The 17,226-nt window shown below is 41.2% G+C and overlaps 1 protein-coding gene and 1 long non-coding RNA gene across 17 annotated transcripts in view; one reads left to right on the forward strand and one right to left on the reverse strand.

The window, feature by feature from the left end:
• The first annotated feature begins 7,503 nt into the window (after nucleotides 1-7,503).
• LOC144586387 (uncharacterized) lies at nucleotides 7,504-8,325 on the forward strand. The gene is made up of 2 exons (XR_013541180.1): nucleotides 7,504-7,615; nucleotides 8,220-8,325. It is a non-coding gene; the product is annotated as an uncharacterized LOC144586387 (long non-coding RNA).
• A 424-nt stretch (nucleotides 8,326-8,749) lies between these two features.
• The window catches only part of MAST4 (microtubule associated serine/threonine kinase family member 4), a 329,916-nt gene continuing 321,439 nt past the window's right edge, over nucleotides 8,750-17,226 (reverse strand). For all 16 annotated transcript variants that reach the window (XM_072992693.2, XM_072992692.2, XM_072992691.2 and 13 more), the window contains 2 exons: nucleotides 15,659-15,840; nucleotides 8,750-14,924 (listed from right to left, as the gene is read on the reverse strand). In XM_072992693.2, the coding sequence (XP_072848794.2) occupies nucleotides 11,116-14,924; nucleotides 15,659-15,840 (3,991 nt within the window). In that variant the 3' untranslated portion in view covers nucleotides 8,750-11,115. The remainder of the gene's footprint in view (nucleotides 14,925-15,658; nucleotides 15,841-17,226) is intronic.

Consider the following 17,226-nt stretch of genomic DNA (forward strand, 5'->3'; position numbering starts at 1 on the left):
CTCTGTACATGTTTCATCAGCCAGCAGAAGCTATGCTTGGCCAGTGCCACAAGGTCCGTTATAAACTTCAGATGGGAATACGCGGGAAACAGAAATTTCACAACACCATCAACAGAACTTTTATTAACGTGTAACAACGGCGTATCTATCACAACTTCAGTGGGTTCAGGGAACTCCCACTGTTTAAACTTTTTCTCCAACTGTCTATAACAATTAACCATGTTTTTGTTCTTCAATATGGGGGAGCCGGCCCAAACCGTTCCCTGTTGGTAGCCTTCCTCAAGGGGAGCGCTCCGGACCACGCAGATGGTCCCGCAACACGGGTGGCGGGCCCAATCCCTTTCCAGTGGTGGTTGGTTGAAAGAGGGATCCGGGCGTACCACCTTCCTCCAGCAACCCTGCCCTCTGAGGAACACCACCACGGTCCATTCTAAAGTCTCTTGGATGACTACTCCTTCCGGTGGAGATACTGGATCAGGTAGAAGCCCTCCTACCTTGAGGTTTGGGAAATCATTTATTTATTTATTTATTTATTTATTTATTTATTTATTTATTTATTTATTTATTTATTTATTTATTTATTATCCCGCCTATCTAGTCAACTCAGGACCACTCTAGGCGGCTAGGCATCAATAAGGTCTCTCACTTTCTTCACTTTCTCTTCTTCCCTGTTCACTTTCTCTGCGCCTGTTTTTGCCTGAAAATCCCGCGCTTCTCCCCCTCTATTTATATTCTCCTCCCATACTTCCACTCATTGCTCCTCCTCATTTCCCCCCCTCTTCTGATAGACACACTTCAGTTTTAACTCTTTCTAAACCTTTACACTCCTCTGCCTCTCCTTCTTTCTTTTCTGCAATCTGGCTGTTCTGCTCACTATGAGGAGACGGCGCACTCCAGCTCTCGTCCTTCACAGTCAGCTATACATCCTTAAGCTTTGGCCAAATGTGGGGAAAAAAAGGATGAGCTTGGCCACCTCTGTACAGTAATTGCACAGTTCCTCTACGCTCATGGCAGGCAAACTCAGGGGAAGACAAGTTTGTATTGCCACCCCACCTCCACAGACCACCCAAAGCTGAGAAATGGCTGCTTTTGACTGTCTTGAGCAGGAGTAAGAAGGTGGTATCCTCTATGAACACTTCAAATTTGTTTTGAGCGGTAGGAACTTAAGGGACTACTGTTCCAGGAGGCCTCAGCTTTTTTTGGGGGGGGACCTGGGGTTTGCATAATGATATAGGGATGTTATAGACACCACAGGGACCTACTACAGCACACATACCTGATAGAAGCAAACACCATTGGTTATGTATCCTTCTCACAAAACAGTTATCTGAGTGAAGACATGAGATAGGAGGAGACTTGGGGCTGGCAGAACTCTTAGGCACAGTGAAGAGGCAGTCTTCAAGAGGATCTCTGCTGCTGCTGCTGCTGGATAGGTATTAGGGCCCAATGTTTTTGGACAGCTCATTAATGCCAAGCTCTGAGCACCAGAGCCTTTGTGTGGCCATTCCTGCCATCACTGAGCTCTGCCCACCCTCTTTCAGGAGACAAGGGGCATTGGCAGCTGGCTGGAAGTTAGCAATAAGGGAGGGAAGGCAAGAGGCAAAGATGGGGATTGGGATTTCATTTTTGTTTTATAGGCCAGCTAATACTTTCTGAAAATGTTATTTGAAATTTCTTACACTTTTTAAACAGCCAGCAATTCTTAATTTTATATACACAATCACTTTCTTCACAAACCCCTCACAGTAGTGGCAGTTAGAAAAGATGAACCAACATAAAAGATCTGTATATTTCAATTTTATTTATATGTAAGAACTCACACAAATTTCCCTTTTCCTTGGAATAAGAAATATGTAACCTTTCCAGAAGAAATGTACAGATAAATCTTACAATGTTGGCTTTGATTTTAAAAAGATCATTCAACACTTTTTAAAAAAAATGAAAATATTGCCTGCATTCATACGTTTTAATTTACCTCTCCAAATGAGATGAGTCACGATGTTTTATCTGCCTCGCCTCTTCTGATGTGACTGTGAGATCAGAAGCTTTGACTTCTGTTTTCAAATAATCATGGCCAGAATCCTACTATAGATTTATGCCAGCGTAAGGATAACTGCATAAGATGTAGCAGTTGATTGATGCTAATTAATGAATCACTGCCTGCATTTCTCATTGTGCACCAAGTCATATGATAGGTGTATAACCAGGAATGTGAGTGCAATTCATCACTGCAGTTCACACAGTTACATGGTTTCAACAGCATTCTGCCCATTGCTTGTTGTTAAATGTCAGCTAGGCAAATTTGAAGAAGCAGAAGGAATGAGTTACAGTTCTTGAAACGTTGTGCCAAACAAAACTGATTTGTCTTAAAGGTGCCACTCTTTAATAATAACAAACTCTGTTATTTTTCCTGTAAGATACTACCACAGCCATCTCCCTGGAGCAATGTTTAGACAAGATTTAGCAGATCCGATTTCCCTAAACCATAGTTAAGTTTAAGCAGTTCTGACTTGGCACATAGCAGCAAACTATATTTAGTTGAAAAAGAAAGTTCCCAATCTTCTTGATGCTGTATTGGAGAGGGTAGCAGTAAGATGGACTGCATGAGCAAAAGGCTCATATATATATATATAAAGAGGAACAATTGTTTAACACTCCATGTTGGAATCTAGCCATTTCATGTACAGTATTTATAGAAGAGGAGATCTGCTTCCTTGTAAGAGCACATATATGAAATGGATTGACTCTTCAAAGGAAGCCATAGCCTTAAGTATGCTGGAGCTGAGCACAGGGCATTTTGGAAGACACTCCTTCATAGGGTCACTGTAAGTCAAGAGGCAAAATGATGGCATGTAAAAACAACAAAGAGTACTAATACAGATCTTTTCTTCAAAATTCCAGTGACAGAGCAAAACAAATTTCCTGATAGTGGCCATTTTAACTGATTTTATCAGCATTGTTTGTATTCCATATTACATGACTTCTAAGAGACCGACAAAAAGATATCTAAGAAATTTTATCAGACTAGAGAAGTGGAAATTTCCATACAGTGTAGCCAAAACCACAGTTATCACCTGACATCCATACACAATAACACATCTGGCAGCCTCTTATCAGTAATGTCATTTGGCAACATGTGTGGGTATAATGGGTATGTGGGACCACAGCAATGGCCCTCCCCTCACCATTTTTCAACACAAAAGGTCTGGGCTGTGTGTGTGCGAGTGAGAAAGATACACCCTGTCTGAATAGACTTCTACGTGTACTTCCTGGAAACCTGCATGCTCTGGGTTCCAGAATGAGGTGGTTGTGTGACTCGTCATCGGTGTTTAGTCGTTTAGTCGTGTCCGACTCTTCGTGACCCCATGGACCAGAGCACGCCAGGCCCTCCTATCTTCCACTGCCTCCCAGAGTTGTGTCAAATTCATGTTGGTTGCTTCGCAGACACTGTCCAGCCATCTCATCCTCTGTCGTCCCCTTCTCCTCGTGCCGTCACACATTCCCAACAACAGGGTCTTTTCCAGGGAGTCTGATCTTCTCATCAGATGGCCAAAGTACTGGAGCCTCAGCTTCAGGATCTGTCCTTCCAGTGAGCACTCAGGGTTGATTTCCTTTAGAATGGATAGGTTTGTTTTCCTTGCAGTCCAGGGGTTTCTCAAGAGCCTCCTCCAGCACCACAATTCAAAGGCATCAATTCTTCGGTGGTCTGCTTTCTTTACAGTCCAGCTGTCACTTCCATACATCACGACAGGAAAAACCATAGCTTTGACTATTCGGACTTTTGTTGGCAAGGTGATGTCTCTGCTTTTCAAGATGCTGTCAAGATTTGTCATCGCTTTCCTCCCAAAAAGCAGGCGTCTTTTAATTTCGTGGCTGCTGTCTCCATCTGCAGTGATCATGGAGCCCAGGAAGATAAAATTTGACACTGCCTCCATATCTTCCCCTTCTATTTCCCAGGAGGTGATGGGACCAGTGGCCATGATCTTAGTTTTTTTGATGTTGAGTTTCAGACCGTTTTTGCACTCTCCTCTTTCACTCTCATTACAAGGTTCTTTAGTTCCTCCTCACTTTCTGCCATCAGAGTGGTATCATCTGCATATCGGAGGTTGTTGATATTTCTTCCGGCAATCTTAATTCCGGCTTGGGTTTCTTCCAATCCAGCCTTCCGCATGATGTATTCTGCATATAAGTTAAATAAGCTGGGGGACAGTATACAGCCTTGCCGTACTCCTTTCCCAATTTTGAACCACTCAGTTGTTCCATGACCAGTTCTAACTGTTGCTTCCTGTCCCACATATAGGTTTCTCAGGAGACAGATAAAGTGGTCAGGCACTCCCATTTCTTTAAGAACTTGCCATAGTTTGCTGTGGTCCACACAGTCAAAGGCTTTCGCATAGTCAATGAAGCAGAAGTAGATATTTTTCTGGAACTCTCTGGCTTTCTCCATAATCCAGCGCATGTTAGCAATTTGGTCTCGAGTTCCTCTGCCTCTTCGGAATCCAGCTTGTACTTCTGGGAGTTCTCGGTCCACATACTGCTGAAGCCTACCTTGGAGGATTTTGAGCATAACCTTCCTAGCGTGTGAAATGAGTGCAATTGTACGGTAGTTGGAGCATTCTTTGGCACTGCCTTTCTTTGGGATTGGGATGTAGACTGATCTTTTCCAATCCTCTGGCCACTGTTGAGTTTTCCAAACTTGCTGGCATATTGAATGTAGCACCGAAACAGCCTCATCTTTCACGATTTTAAATAGTTCAACTGGAATGCCATCACCTCCACTGGCCTTTTTGTTAGCCAGGCTTTCTAAGGCCCACTTGACTTCACTCTCCAGGATGTCTGGCTCAAGGTCAGCAACTACATTGTCTGGGCTGTCCGGGATATCCAAATCTTTCTTGCCACCTCTTCTTGATGTCTTCTGCTTCTGTTAGGTCCCTCCCATTTTTGTCCTTTTATCATGTCTATCTTTGCATAAAATGTTCCTCTAATATCTCCAATTTTCCTGAACAGATCTCTGGTTTTTCTTTTTCTGTTACTTTCCTCTATTTCTTTGCATTGTTCATTTAAGAAGGTTGTGTGACTACATGCATGCAAAATATTGAAATTAGATTCTTGATTTCTTACTATTCAGTAAATTGTTCTGGAGAGGACAAATGTGTTTGGTATTTTGCATATAACTTTTAATAAAAATAATGAATGGCGGGATATAAATCAAATAAATAAATAAATAAATAAATAAATAAATAAATAAATAAATAAATAAATAACATGAAATTTTATGTCATTATTGATTCCTAAACATAGGTGCAAATTTTACTGGAAACGTCCTGGTTAGAGATGGGCATGAACCACAAGTTCAGTGATTCATGCTGGTTTGGCAGTCGGCCCAACTGGTCTTCTGCATTTCCGAGCTCTGGCGCCTTCCAAGACAGTGCCCCAAGGAGGCGGAGCAGGGAAGCCAGGCACTGGTTCTGAGTGTGCACTCACGGGGGGGGGGCAGGACATGGAACACCAGTTGGGCCAACCACTGAACCGGCACGAATCACCAAACTGGTGGTTTGTGCTCGTATCTATTCCTGATACATCTTGCCAGAAAATGTGTGTTCTGATCATGATGAAATATTATTTCATATGCAAATAATGGAAAATCACATAGAACTTGGGTCAGATTTTAAACTAAGTTGTTAAGAGAAATGCAGTATGATATTCCATACTTAAATGTTTTCCTGTGGTGGTGCAGAAGAGTCATCACATGCTGTAATAGAGGGCCATTATTTTCCAAGCCCAACCATTGTGTTACCTAGAGCAGGGGTCAGGGAACTTTTTTACCTCTCCCCCCCCAATTTATATATGCCAACATTACCCCCTTGATTTGAAAGGAAGGAAATCATACATTATTTGAATTCAAAATATTATTGAATCTACACAGGCTGTGTACCAAACTAGCAGGATATATAATCAGTATCAATGGCTGCCAGGCTATGTACCAAACTAGCAGGATGCACCAAATTTAATAAACATGTGCACTATTTTTGCTGGAACACATTGCACTCCAGCCATGGGGTGGTATAGGTAGTAAGGTGTCCAACGTGCCTAGCAAGTTGCATCATCAATGGGTGCCTGAGTTGTGCTAGCAATGACATGTTTGCTAGAGACAGCCAACACAGAGTTGGGGGGTTCCTAGCACTTGAATCATTCTGTGTGTGTTGTGCAAAAAAGAAAAACCAGGCTAAAGGTCATGTCACCCACCCTGGTGCCACAGCCTAATATTAAAGACCAGTGCGCTATTTTTTTTATCATCATCAATGGAAAAGATCAGTCTACATCCCAATCCCAAAGAAGGGAAGTGCCAAAGAATGCTCCAACTTCTGTACAATCGCACTCATTTCACACGCTAGCAAGGTTATGCTTAAAATCCTACAAGGTAGGCTCTGCTGATTACCCCCAGGATTTTCATTTTTACCCCATTTGGGGTAATTTACCCCTGTTCCCAGACCACTGACCTAGAGAAATTATGACATTAACTCATTGTTTGTAGTGTTTCATACAGTGAAATTGTTTAAAACCAATTCAATTTTAAACTGGGAAGATTATTAGAGTAAATATAACATATAGTGTTTTAATATGTCACAAATACTGTATCACCCAGTGCAGTCATGTGCAAACACATCTCTCTACAGCATCTGATTCACCACAGCGAGGACTTCCTTCGTGACATCGTGCAATGGTTAGGAGTGTTGGACTACGATGTAAGAGATTTGGATTGAAGTCTCCATTTAATCATAAAGTTAAAGTGGGTCAACTTGGGCTAGTCATTATCTCTCAACCTAAGCTATTTCACATAAGCTGTTGTGGGGTTGGAATGGTAGATAAGTGGGCTTTTTGAAGAAGGAAATGATAAAAAAAAAATCAAGGATTTGTGGTCTAAAATAGAGTTAGGCATGAAGCACTTTGTGCCAGGTTGTCTTAAGTCATTGGCACGGCACCACAGATACTCCATGTTCCCTACACTTGCTGGTTCCCCAATCACCAGCTGGTGTGCATTACTCATTCCTTCCCTGTTGTATGATTTTCCAGTCCCAGAAGGAGCATGGTCCTCCCTTCCCACCTCCTCCAGCAGCTGCCCACTCAGACAAAGGGCAGGGCAGAGATTTTGACAGCACTGCCTGTAAGTGGGCAGCTGCTGGGGGCGGCAGAGACGGGAAGTCAGTGCTCCTGCTGGACTGGAAGACTTGTGTGACGGGGAGGCAACAAGCAGAGCACACTGGCTGGTGAGTGGGGGAGCCAACGGGGTGAAGTGGGGATAGGGAATGTGTGGCACCTATGGTGCTATGCTGATGACTTAGGACAACCTGACACAAAGTGTCCATCTCTAGTGTAGAGCCAAGTAATGTTCTCAAGATCATAATCTAGCAAGGTTAGCTTCTGATTAAGTAACATGGGTTTTCCTCTGATCACCTTTCTATCTCTGTTTCAGTGCCTGTGCCACAAACAGAAATGATGGATTAAAAAGAATGTTACTTTTATTCACACACATATCCTTTGAAGCAAGATCATGGCATGTCTCACGATGCATGTGCTGATGCTCCTGCATCTCTGCTCAGTACCCTGGACTCAGGTCAGCAGTTTATGTGGCAAAGAACTTTCTAAATTCTTGTGTACTGAAAGATGCAGTTTCCAGTCTGCTCATGTTGCAAGATAATCTAGAACAGCCATTCTCAATGGGATCCATATGCCCTCCTGGGGGTCCCTGGCACATTTGAAGGGGGTCACAGACCGGAAAATATTCTTCACACACGACTTCATAAGGTTATAATGTGATTTATATAACCCTGATTTGGCCTATACTGTATGTCTTTCATATTGTGTTTATGGTCATGGCCAAAAACAAACAAACAACAACAAAAAAAAAACCACAACTGTGGGCACAGTAGGATGACTCACAAAATTGGGAAGCTTTCTTTATTTTTATGTTCTACAATTAGAACAATCCAGAGATTCATGCGGCTCCTGTAAGGGGCAATATGTAAATTGTGAGGAGTTTTATATTTTTATGTTAGAACTCGAACAACAGAGGATTGGCAAGACCTCTGCACTATGGATACACCTGAAGCAGCTATAGTGGCACTGATGTGCTATGCAGCATACAGGTCACTGCACTCTTGAACATGTTTTGATATATGCCATGGCATCAACCTTTGTTTTCACTTCTATCCGGCTAGGATTCCATGATGCTGTGGATGTCTCAAGATCTGAAGAATACTTTATTCTATTTAATTGGATATCAGTGCTTTCAGAAACTATGAAGAAGTTACCTATGTTGTACAATTTGGTAACAAGTCCACTAAACCTTCAAAGGGGCATAATAAAAAAAAATCCAAACCCACATATTTGTCTCTAAAGAATCCATACAGTACATTTCTACAGCACCTTTTTAAAAAATCCAATGCATATCAAATCAAAAATTTGGATATAAGAAACTCTATTATTACTGTATTCCTCTACAGTTATCCAGATATGTGAAAACTGGGATCATGGTGTTGTCAACAGAGAGGCCAGTAAAGAAACCCTGCAGCCCAACCCTGTATGTGATGCCTGTTTACATAATTCGCATGTAACTGTTATGCCTGAAATGTGTTTAGGGTTGTAATGATCAGTGGGGCAAATGTATCTAGCTACATAACTTTGGCTTTTCATTTTCTTATAACTTGCACATTATTCAAGGGGGTCATTTCAAAAAAACAAACTCAAATCCCTTTCATGCTCAGTTTTATTTCAAAGTTCTGCAACTGCATTAAGTATAAATATTTTAATTAAATATCACTGGTTATGACATCCATGGAGATTTCTTAAAGAAAATAAAACTGCGAACACTTTATTGCACAGATCCTAACAAACTTTCTTTTTAATAATTTGAGAATCTACAATAAGAAATACTACAAAGTGACATTTTAATGTACAATCACAGAAAGACTGACTAAGAGTACATTTCAGAGGATTTTTTAAACAGTTCACTGTAAGATAAACACCAACAAACAGAGAGTACATGAATGCAAGCTTAGGTGCTACACTTCCAAAGTGGGAGAGGAGAGGGGAATATTTGGCAGACATGATAAAGCACTATACAAAATATACATAAAATGATACATTTGTAAACAAGATAGCTAGGTGTGCTTTACAGAAAACAAGTGGAAGGTTTTTAAATGCAAGCAGTGTAAACTACGAAATACCTTCCAGATAGAAATGTCATGATTCTGGAGTGGATTATTCTGTAATGATTGTATTCCCAAAGTACAGATACAGACTGTAAATGCCAGGACCATGGTCTTAAAAATATATATACCTTCAGTTCTTTGAAATAATTCATGAGCCCATGGAACAAATTTACTAGCAATTCGTGGAAAATTCCAGAGACTTGCTGGTAATTTTATTTTCTTAGCAAAGACTTTTTAAAAATTGAACCAAATCCCACACAATTTAGTTTTTCCCCCTCAGGGTTAATACAGTTAACATACTCACAAGTTTTTTTTTTTTTAACTAATATCCAATTCATAGTTGTGTTGTGCTTGGGAAAATATACTGAGAGAAATGGGGGAAACACCCTGGGAAGAGGGTCAGCTTCAAGAGATTTTTTAAAAAGGAAATATTGAAGGTGAAACATTCAAAAGTTGTTTTTTAGATCTTGATCACTCTAACACACTTACCTGTGATAATCTTTCTGGAGTACTGCCATCTAAGTCTCGAAGCAAACACTGTTGTTCAAAATTTAATCAGAGAAACAGGATATATCCCACAAGACACAAAATTCAAATAAGGCCTAGCAAAAATAAAAAGGAAACTCACATTCTAGCACCAAATAGCTCAAATAGCTCCCACCCACCCCCTTTTTACAAAAAACATATCTTTTTTTTATTTAAAAAACTCTACATTTACTTCTTTTGCATACAAATAAAGGTCACAATATGAAATGTGTAGAGCTAAAAATAATGGACTTCAAAAATAATGCGAAACCTAGGATGACTTGCTAAAAACAGCAAGCTCAATCTATAACGTAAGGCCCCCAGCTAGGTAATAAGATATTAATCAGGTGCTGAATATATTTTCTAGATACAATGTTGGAAAATGCCTCTCTCTTCTCCCCTCCAACACACGACTTATGTCATAAAATAGGAAAGAAAGCTGAACTACTAAATGCTCAAATCCAGATAGTATGATAACAAAGACAAATAGTTAATGTAAATTAAAGGTTTAACATTTCAAACTATATGTATTTTCCCAGGTCTCACATCATAAAAGTCTGATAGTAAATAAATGTGGATTGAATCAACAGCAGAAGCTCACCTCAAGCTTCTCAAGACTTAGCGCCTAGGGTAATTCATTGAAAAGGAGATGTAAAGGGACTTCATACTATCAGAAAGCTACTATGTGAACAGGATGGTGTGAGAATGTTAATGAAGACTTTTCCCTTTTCCTATAACTGGTGTAGTCTAAGCCAAAAGGCAGACTTTGTGCATTAAAGAGCTGCTATTTAGTTATCTACTTAAACTAATCAGTCTAGTTCACTATAATACTATCAACCTCAAGCTCTTAAAATACACATCTAAACTCACTAACATCCACTAGATTTATAATTTCATAAATTTTATACTTATGCTTAGAATTTTGAACAAGTAGAAAAAGGGGGACACCATCCTCCCCATTAGACCAATATATCTGTCGGTTCAGCTAGATCAAAGCTTTAGTAATTCTGCTTCTTCTTAGATTATGGCAATCCAGTGGAAAAGCAACTGTTCTTGAAAAGGTAAACAATGCGATCAGCAAAGGAGATGCACTACATTCGAAACAATACACACAGCTAAGTATTTACAGACAGTTTGCTATCCCCTGCCCCACAATGTGTTTCTCAAATTGTAAAAGTATTTTTGTACAAATACAATATGGTAACAGTTTAACCGGTTACATTTAGGAAGGCTTTTTGAGGGAAAAAAACAAGTCCTTTCTTTACACACCCTGCTTAAGTGCTGCGGAAAGTTTTTCTGCAAGAAAATACTACACAGTGCTGATTTCTGAAGATAAGACAAGATTCTAGATTTTCAGCTGAGAAATCTTACTTTTCAATTATTGGGAAGTTTTTTTGTGGGGGCTACTCCGTGAGGCGTCCTTTCCTCGCTTCTGACGAGCAGAGTCTTTGTCAGATGAAAGTGCACTGAGAGAGTCAGCTGAAGCCCCTGACTTTGGCAAATCTTTACCTACATTCTGTTTTTTTGCAGCAGAAGACTGAGGCAGACTGGAATCCCTTCCCTTTATGTCCCCAGGGTTAGCTGAATGAGACCTCTCTTGGCCTTTTGGCTTTCCCCCTAAGTCTGAAATGGGAATGTGCTCTTCCATGGTGGATGGGGCACAGTGTATGCCCAACACTGAAACATTTCTAATAATTTCTGCCCTGCCATCTGGCATGGAAGAGCCGGTTTGCTTTTTCAGTTCCCTACAGCTAAGTGAAAGTGGTTCTGAGGACCCCATCTTAGCTTTCACTGAAGGCAAAACATGGGTTTCCTGTCTAGAGTCAGGAAAGCTGGATGGGGAGTCAAGCTGCTTCACAGTAATTGCAGCTGTGCGACAAGAATTCTGCACAAGAGTGGATGAGGAGTGTTTTGCTGCCAGTTGCTTGCTCCCTTCTGCTGGCTGCTTCTGGTTCATGTGTCCTTTGCCTTTACAGTCCTGCAAGTTCTTGCTACCTGGGGCTGCTTTTTCTGCAGCTTTGCCCCGGGCATCACAGCTGGAAAGGTAAAGGCTAGGAGCCAATTTCCCATGGTCATTTTGAAAATAAAGTGCATCAGTGCATTTTTTCCCATCAGTAAGTTTTTCTGCTGAGATGGTCTGATTGCTTGGGCCCTTGTCGACCTGTTTGTTCAGTAAGGGACACTCTTTCACAGCAGATGCCTTTGGAGGCACACTTTGCTTGTTGCGCATGTGATATGGCTTTTGATCAACAGAGTCACTTGTCACATCTTGCTTTTGAAAATGCTTAGTGTTGTCTGGCGATACTGCTCCTGCCTGGTTTTTACTTGATGGTTTAGGTTGTTTTTCAGGAATGGTGCAATTGATTTGTACTGAAGGATCTGGTCCACTTTCTATGACCAGATGCTTTTCAATCTGGATATGCTCACTGTTTATCTTCCTTTGAGAGCTTGAAGGATATGAAAAAGTATCAAGAGCAGTTTTACCTACACTTTTCTCCTCCTTTGAAGAAACAGGCAAAGCTTGAACATTCACTTCTTTTTCTTTTACATTCATAACTATTTGTTTTTGTTTCTCAGAATGTTTTAATTTAGAGGAACAATGATCAGATATAAGTTTAGATTTAACACTGCTATTTTCTATACATGATGCAAGTTTGAGATTTTCTTGATTGCTGTAAAACGTGGAAGCATTTACTACAGATGGCCTGTTGAATGATTCTTTTGCAACATGAGTATCAGAATTGCTATTTTGCTGCCTAGAAACAAAATTGGGCTCTTTGTCCCCACTTGAAGGCTGTGCATTTTTTGACTGCTTCTGCTCTTTTGCTCTAAGGCCTGGATGGCTATCCTTCAGCACAGTCAAACCAGCCATATTATCTTCCAGTTTGGCAGAATTAGGATCTGAAGATGTTTGTAATGATATTTGGAGAAGTGAAGTTTCAGGCTTGAGTGATACATTAGATTTCTGTATATCCAAGTCATTTGCTGAAGATTCTCTACAGCTGTTATCATCCTCTTTTGAAGATTGTTTGTGTGCATTTCTGACATCTTTGGGCTTCATTTTGGAGTTTGTTACCTGAACTTTTGTTATTCCACGTACTTGTGACTGAGAAGCTACATCAAAAGAACACCTTGGAATGCGTTTGTTATCTTGATTTGGGGGCATCTCTGCTATAGATCTCCTGGTTGAGGAATCCTCAGTGATCTCAGTTCTCTCTGGAAGCACATCACTACTTTGTTGAGCCCTTGTGTGGCTGTCAGGCACTTCTTTGGTGATTTTCTTCTCTCTTCGTTTGGCTTTCTCAGGATTTCCTTGTGCCTGGACAGAACTCTGGTTATGAAGACTATTAGATTTAGTCTCATTTGCACTAAGTTGGACTAACTCCTTTTTTTGGTTTGTCACCCTAACAGAGGGATTACATTTAGCACTTACATCAGAGAGTGTTTTTTCTGATCGCTGTTCAATAGTCACAGACTTTGCTGGTGAGCTTTGAGAACTTTTATTTGGCTTTGAACATTGGATCAGATCAGATTTATTAGATTGTTGGACAGTCGATGGCAGCTCTTTCTGACAAAATGGCTCCATCTTTACAATGCTGCTATCTTGGTATGTGAGTACTGCATCATTTTTGGTATTCTGGCCTCCTGGGAATGCACATGAAGACACTTCTGTCTTTGAAGCCTGTGGTCCTGACAGTAAAGCAATATCTAGAGTGCCTTCAATTGGTTTCAAGCAAGACACAGATCTTCCTTCCAGCTTATACTCTGAAGGACTCTTTCGAACAGATGATTCTGTAGAAATCAAGGCTGACTTCTCTGCAACAGTTTCTGTTCGGCCATTCAAGGCTTTGAGGGGAACAAAAGGAACAGAGTTAATCTGAGAAGCATGAGCACTGCTGATAAAAGATCGGCTTTCAGCAACTGAATTAGAATCCTGCAGCATGTTTATAGATCTGACTGTATTGAGCTGATGACACTCGTGTACATTTGATGTCATTTTGGACTTTAGCACTGGACAAGGGCTGTCATCTTTTTCTTCAAAGGACATTTTCTTCCGTAGATAATCAATATTTGCAAGTTTACTATCTAATCTTTCAAATTTGACAAATTCTTTTGTTGGTGCATTTTTATCTACATTTTCTCCTTTTGCATTCAGTATCTTGTCAGATGAGGAAGGCAGACCATCCTGCAATGTACATGGAGGGGGAGTTCTTTTGAAGTCATATGACAAATGACTGAATTCATTAAGTGGAAGGCCATGACATGATACATGAGCATCTGAAGCAGTAAAATCATTTGATCTCATGCTTGCATTCTTTTGAAGGGTGTCTTTTAACATGCCACCTAATGACTGTGTCGTCTCCAGAGCTACAATTTTATTTTCAAAGTGGTTTGATCTTTCCAAAGCTTTCTGAAACGATTTCTTGCCATCTCTCTCCTCTAGACCTGATATAACAGAGCATTCTGATTCACCACAAAGTTCATGTACAGTGCTTGCTTTCTGCAAATACTCCTGTTTCTCTGCCAGATCTTGCTTCTTCACAACAATCTTGACCTTTAATTTTTCTCTGTCCAACTCATCAATAGATTCTTGTCTGCCTACCTTCCTGCAGATGGGGCGTTTTAAGCAGCCCTGTTCTGCAGGTCTAACTCGAGTAAGCGATGGGGCATCCAATACATTCTCCTCCAGGCTCTGTAGTGTTGTTTCTCGTTGAGGTATCTCTCTATTAACTTCTTCCTGCGTCACCTCTAGGCTGTGTTTGCGTGAGCACAAGTGTTTTTTGTCAGTGCCATAAGAAGGGGCAAGTTTCTCTTCTGACTGAACCCTTTTGAGCAATGGTGACCTTGGTGGTTCTGCACTCTTAGGTCTCACTATATGCCTAACAATAGTGGGAGGAGAGTGCATTTTACTAGGGAATGCTTGAGCTATTTTGGGGGTTCCAACTGAATGTCCCAGCAAAGGTGATGGAGATCTCTGAGGAGAGGTTGGCTGAGGTGTTGGAGAAGGAGTCCGTGCCAAAGGCGAGAGAGGAATGCTACCAGCAGATTTGCGTCTTCCTGACCTGTATCTTTGCCCACCAAGCTTGGGGCCCAAACCATGAAGGGTGCTGGGTCTAATATGCCCTGAACCAGCTGGAGAATTGGGTGCACTTGAACTTGGAGAGCTACTTTGAGAAGAATTTGTACCTGGAAAAGAAAGACAGAAAAACTTCACTAGATTCTTTATCTATGCTTTTTAATAAAATATGAAAAAGTCATTTCTATATAACTTACAGATTGAGGTGGGAAAATCAAAACTTACAGATTGAGGTGAGAAAATCAATTTGTTGATTCCAGCATGGCTTGAACATCACTGGTTTTCAAAGGTCACCTTGCTATAGCTCTTGAAGCTTTCCTATCTGCCTTACTCCTTAAATGTTTAAATTAACTTGACTTACTTTCAGATTTTTGCAGAATACTTTGCTGATACAGTACTGGTCTCCTTTAGCTGATATGTCCATGGAGTGAATTAAGCCCAAAATATTAAATGTATCAGAAGGTTTAATTCTGAGCCACTGCAAAAGACCAATTTTTGTCCCTTAAAGCTTAAATTTTGTTTTACTTATACATGTACGTATCTGAAAAGTGGATTACAGTCCAAAAAAGTTCTTGCCAAATAAATTTTGTCAGCCTTTAAGGCGCTACAAAAACCACTGTTTCTGCTGCAAAAATGCAGCTATTTCTTGGAAACAACTCACTCTCTTTTACAATAGCTTTCAAAACATTTTACCCTTTTATTTTCAAAGTTCAGCTTTATATTCTTAATACTGAGTTCTGCTTCATTCATAACTGGAGAGCTCAGTTCATGTGTGTGAGCATCTGAGTACTATTACAGCAGATCCTTTTCTTACACTAGGTATCCCCATGTAAAAAATACTCACCTGAGGGGAAATCTGGGGTGGACCTGAGGCTTGGTGTTGGTGAGCGAGGAGACAAGCTGTGAGTTGGGGAGCCTGGCAAGCTCTCCCCTGATGAGAGTGATCGGTTTAGACAGGAGAAACTCCGACTAGTATGGAGCAGGGGTGAGGGTTGCTTAGCCAGCTTTTTGAAAAGAGATCTCCTCCTATTGGAAAGGTAAGAATTATTCTGTAAAAAGGCATGCTCCTAGTAGTTTTATCTTGGTTTTAATAATGTTTCCTTTATCCTGCAAGGTTGTACAACATATAATAAGACTGTGATAGCTTCAGGTAATACTGCAACCAGATATTATGGTCTTTTAGGGAATTCTGGAGCCAGATCTACAACAATCCAAAACTTGTACAAAAGTCGTCTTCTAATCTTTTGGCTCCGGAAGTCTGAAATAATCTAATTCATGGGTCCCCAATCTTTTTCACCCTGCAGACTGGCTGGGGAAGGCGGGGCACCCCCCTCGTGCGCATGTGCACTCGCACGAACGAGTGTGCGGTTGTGCACATGCGCAAAGGGCATTGCAGAGCTTGTGTGGGCACGTGCTTGTGCGCATACAGCGGCGCTGTGCTTGTGTGGCCGCATGTGCAAATGGCAGTGCCGCAGTTGCACGGGTGTGCTGGAGCACACATGCATGTGCAAATCAGCTGTGTCGGGGTGAGTGCATGCAGGGGGTGGAGCAGGAGGTCTGTCTCCGCAGCCCAGTCCAGCTCAGGTGGACCAGAGGTTGGGGACCTCTGTTCTAATTTATACTGTATGAGTTTTCATGTGCAAGCTTTTTAAACATTAACAAAAGCTTTTATTCTTCTTTGCCAAAACTGTGTTTACACAGAGTCATCTGGCTGAGCTATTTCAAGTGGTCGAAAGCCTATAATGACCTGGTCCAGAAGAAGAAAATGCAAACCACTCAACAGCCCACTGTGTAGAATCAGGAGACGACTTCTTTGTCTTGCCACCCTCAGAAGTGCATTTGGTGAGGATATGAGAGAGGGCCTTATTAGAATCACAGAATAATGAACCTGTAAGGAGCCTGTAAGGCCATCAAGCCCAACCCCCTGCTCAGTGCCAGAATACAAATAAAAGTGGATGCCTAAATTTTTCTTGAATGTCTCCAGTGCTGGAGCACTCACCACCTCTCAAGGTAATTGGTTCCACTGCTTTACTGCTCTAACAGTTAGATTTTCCCCCCTGATATTCAACCGAAACCTGGCTTCCTGTAACTTGAGCCCATTGTTGCCTGCCCTGCACTCTGGACTGATTGAGAACAGGTCCTGCCCCCCACTCTGTATGACAGCCTTTCAGGTATTTGAAAACTGCTATCATATTTACCCTCATGCTTTCCTCAAGGCTAAACCTGCCCAGTTCTTTCAGTCTTTCTTCATAGGACTTGCTTTCTAGACCCCTAACCATCTTTGTTGCCTGCCTTTGAACTTGTTCCAATTTGTCAGCATCCTTTCTTGAAATGTGGTGTCCAGAACTGGACACAGTACTCAAGATGAGGCCTAACCAGAGATGGAGACTATACTTCTGTTACTGCAGCCTA

This window comes from Pogona vitticeps, chromosome 2 (assembly GCF_051106095.1).
Source record: "Pogona vitticeps strain Pit_001003342236 chromosome 2, PviZW2.1, whole genome shotgun sequence".
In the NCBI taxonomy this organism is placed as follows: domain Eukaryota; kingdom Metazoa; phylum Chordata; class Lepidosauria; order Squamata; family Agamidae; genus Pogona; species Pogona vitticeps.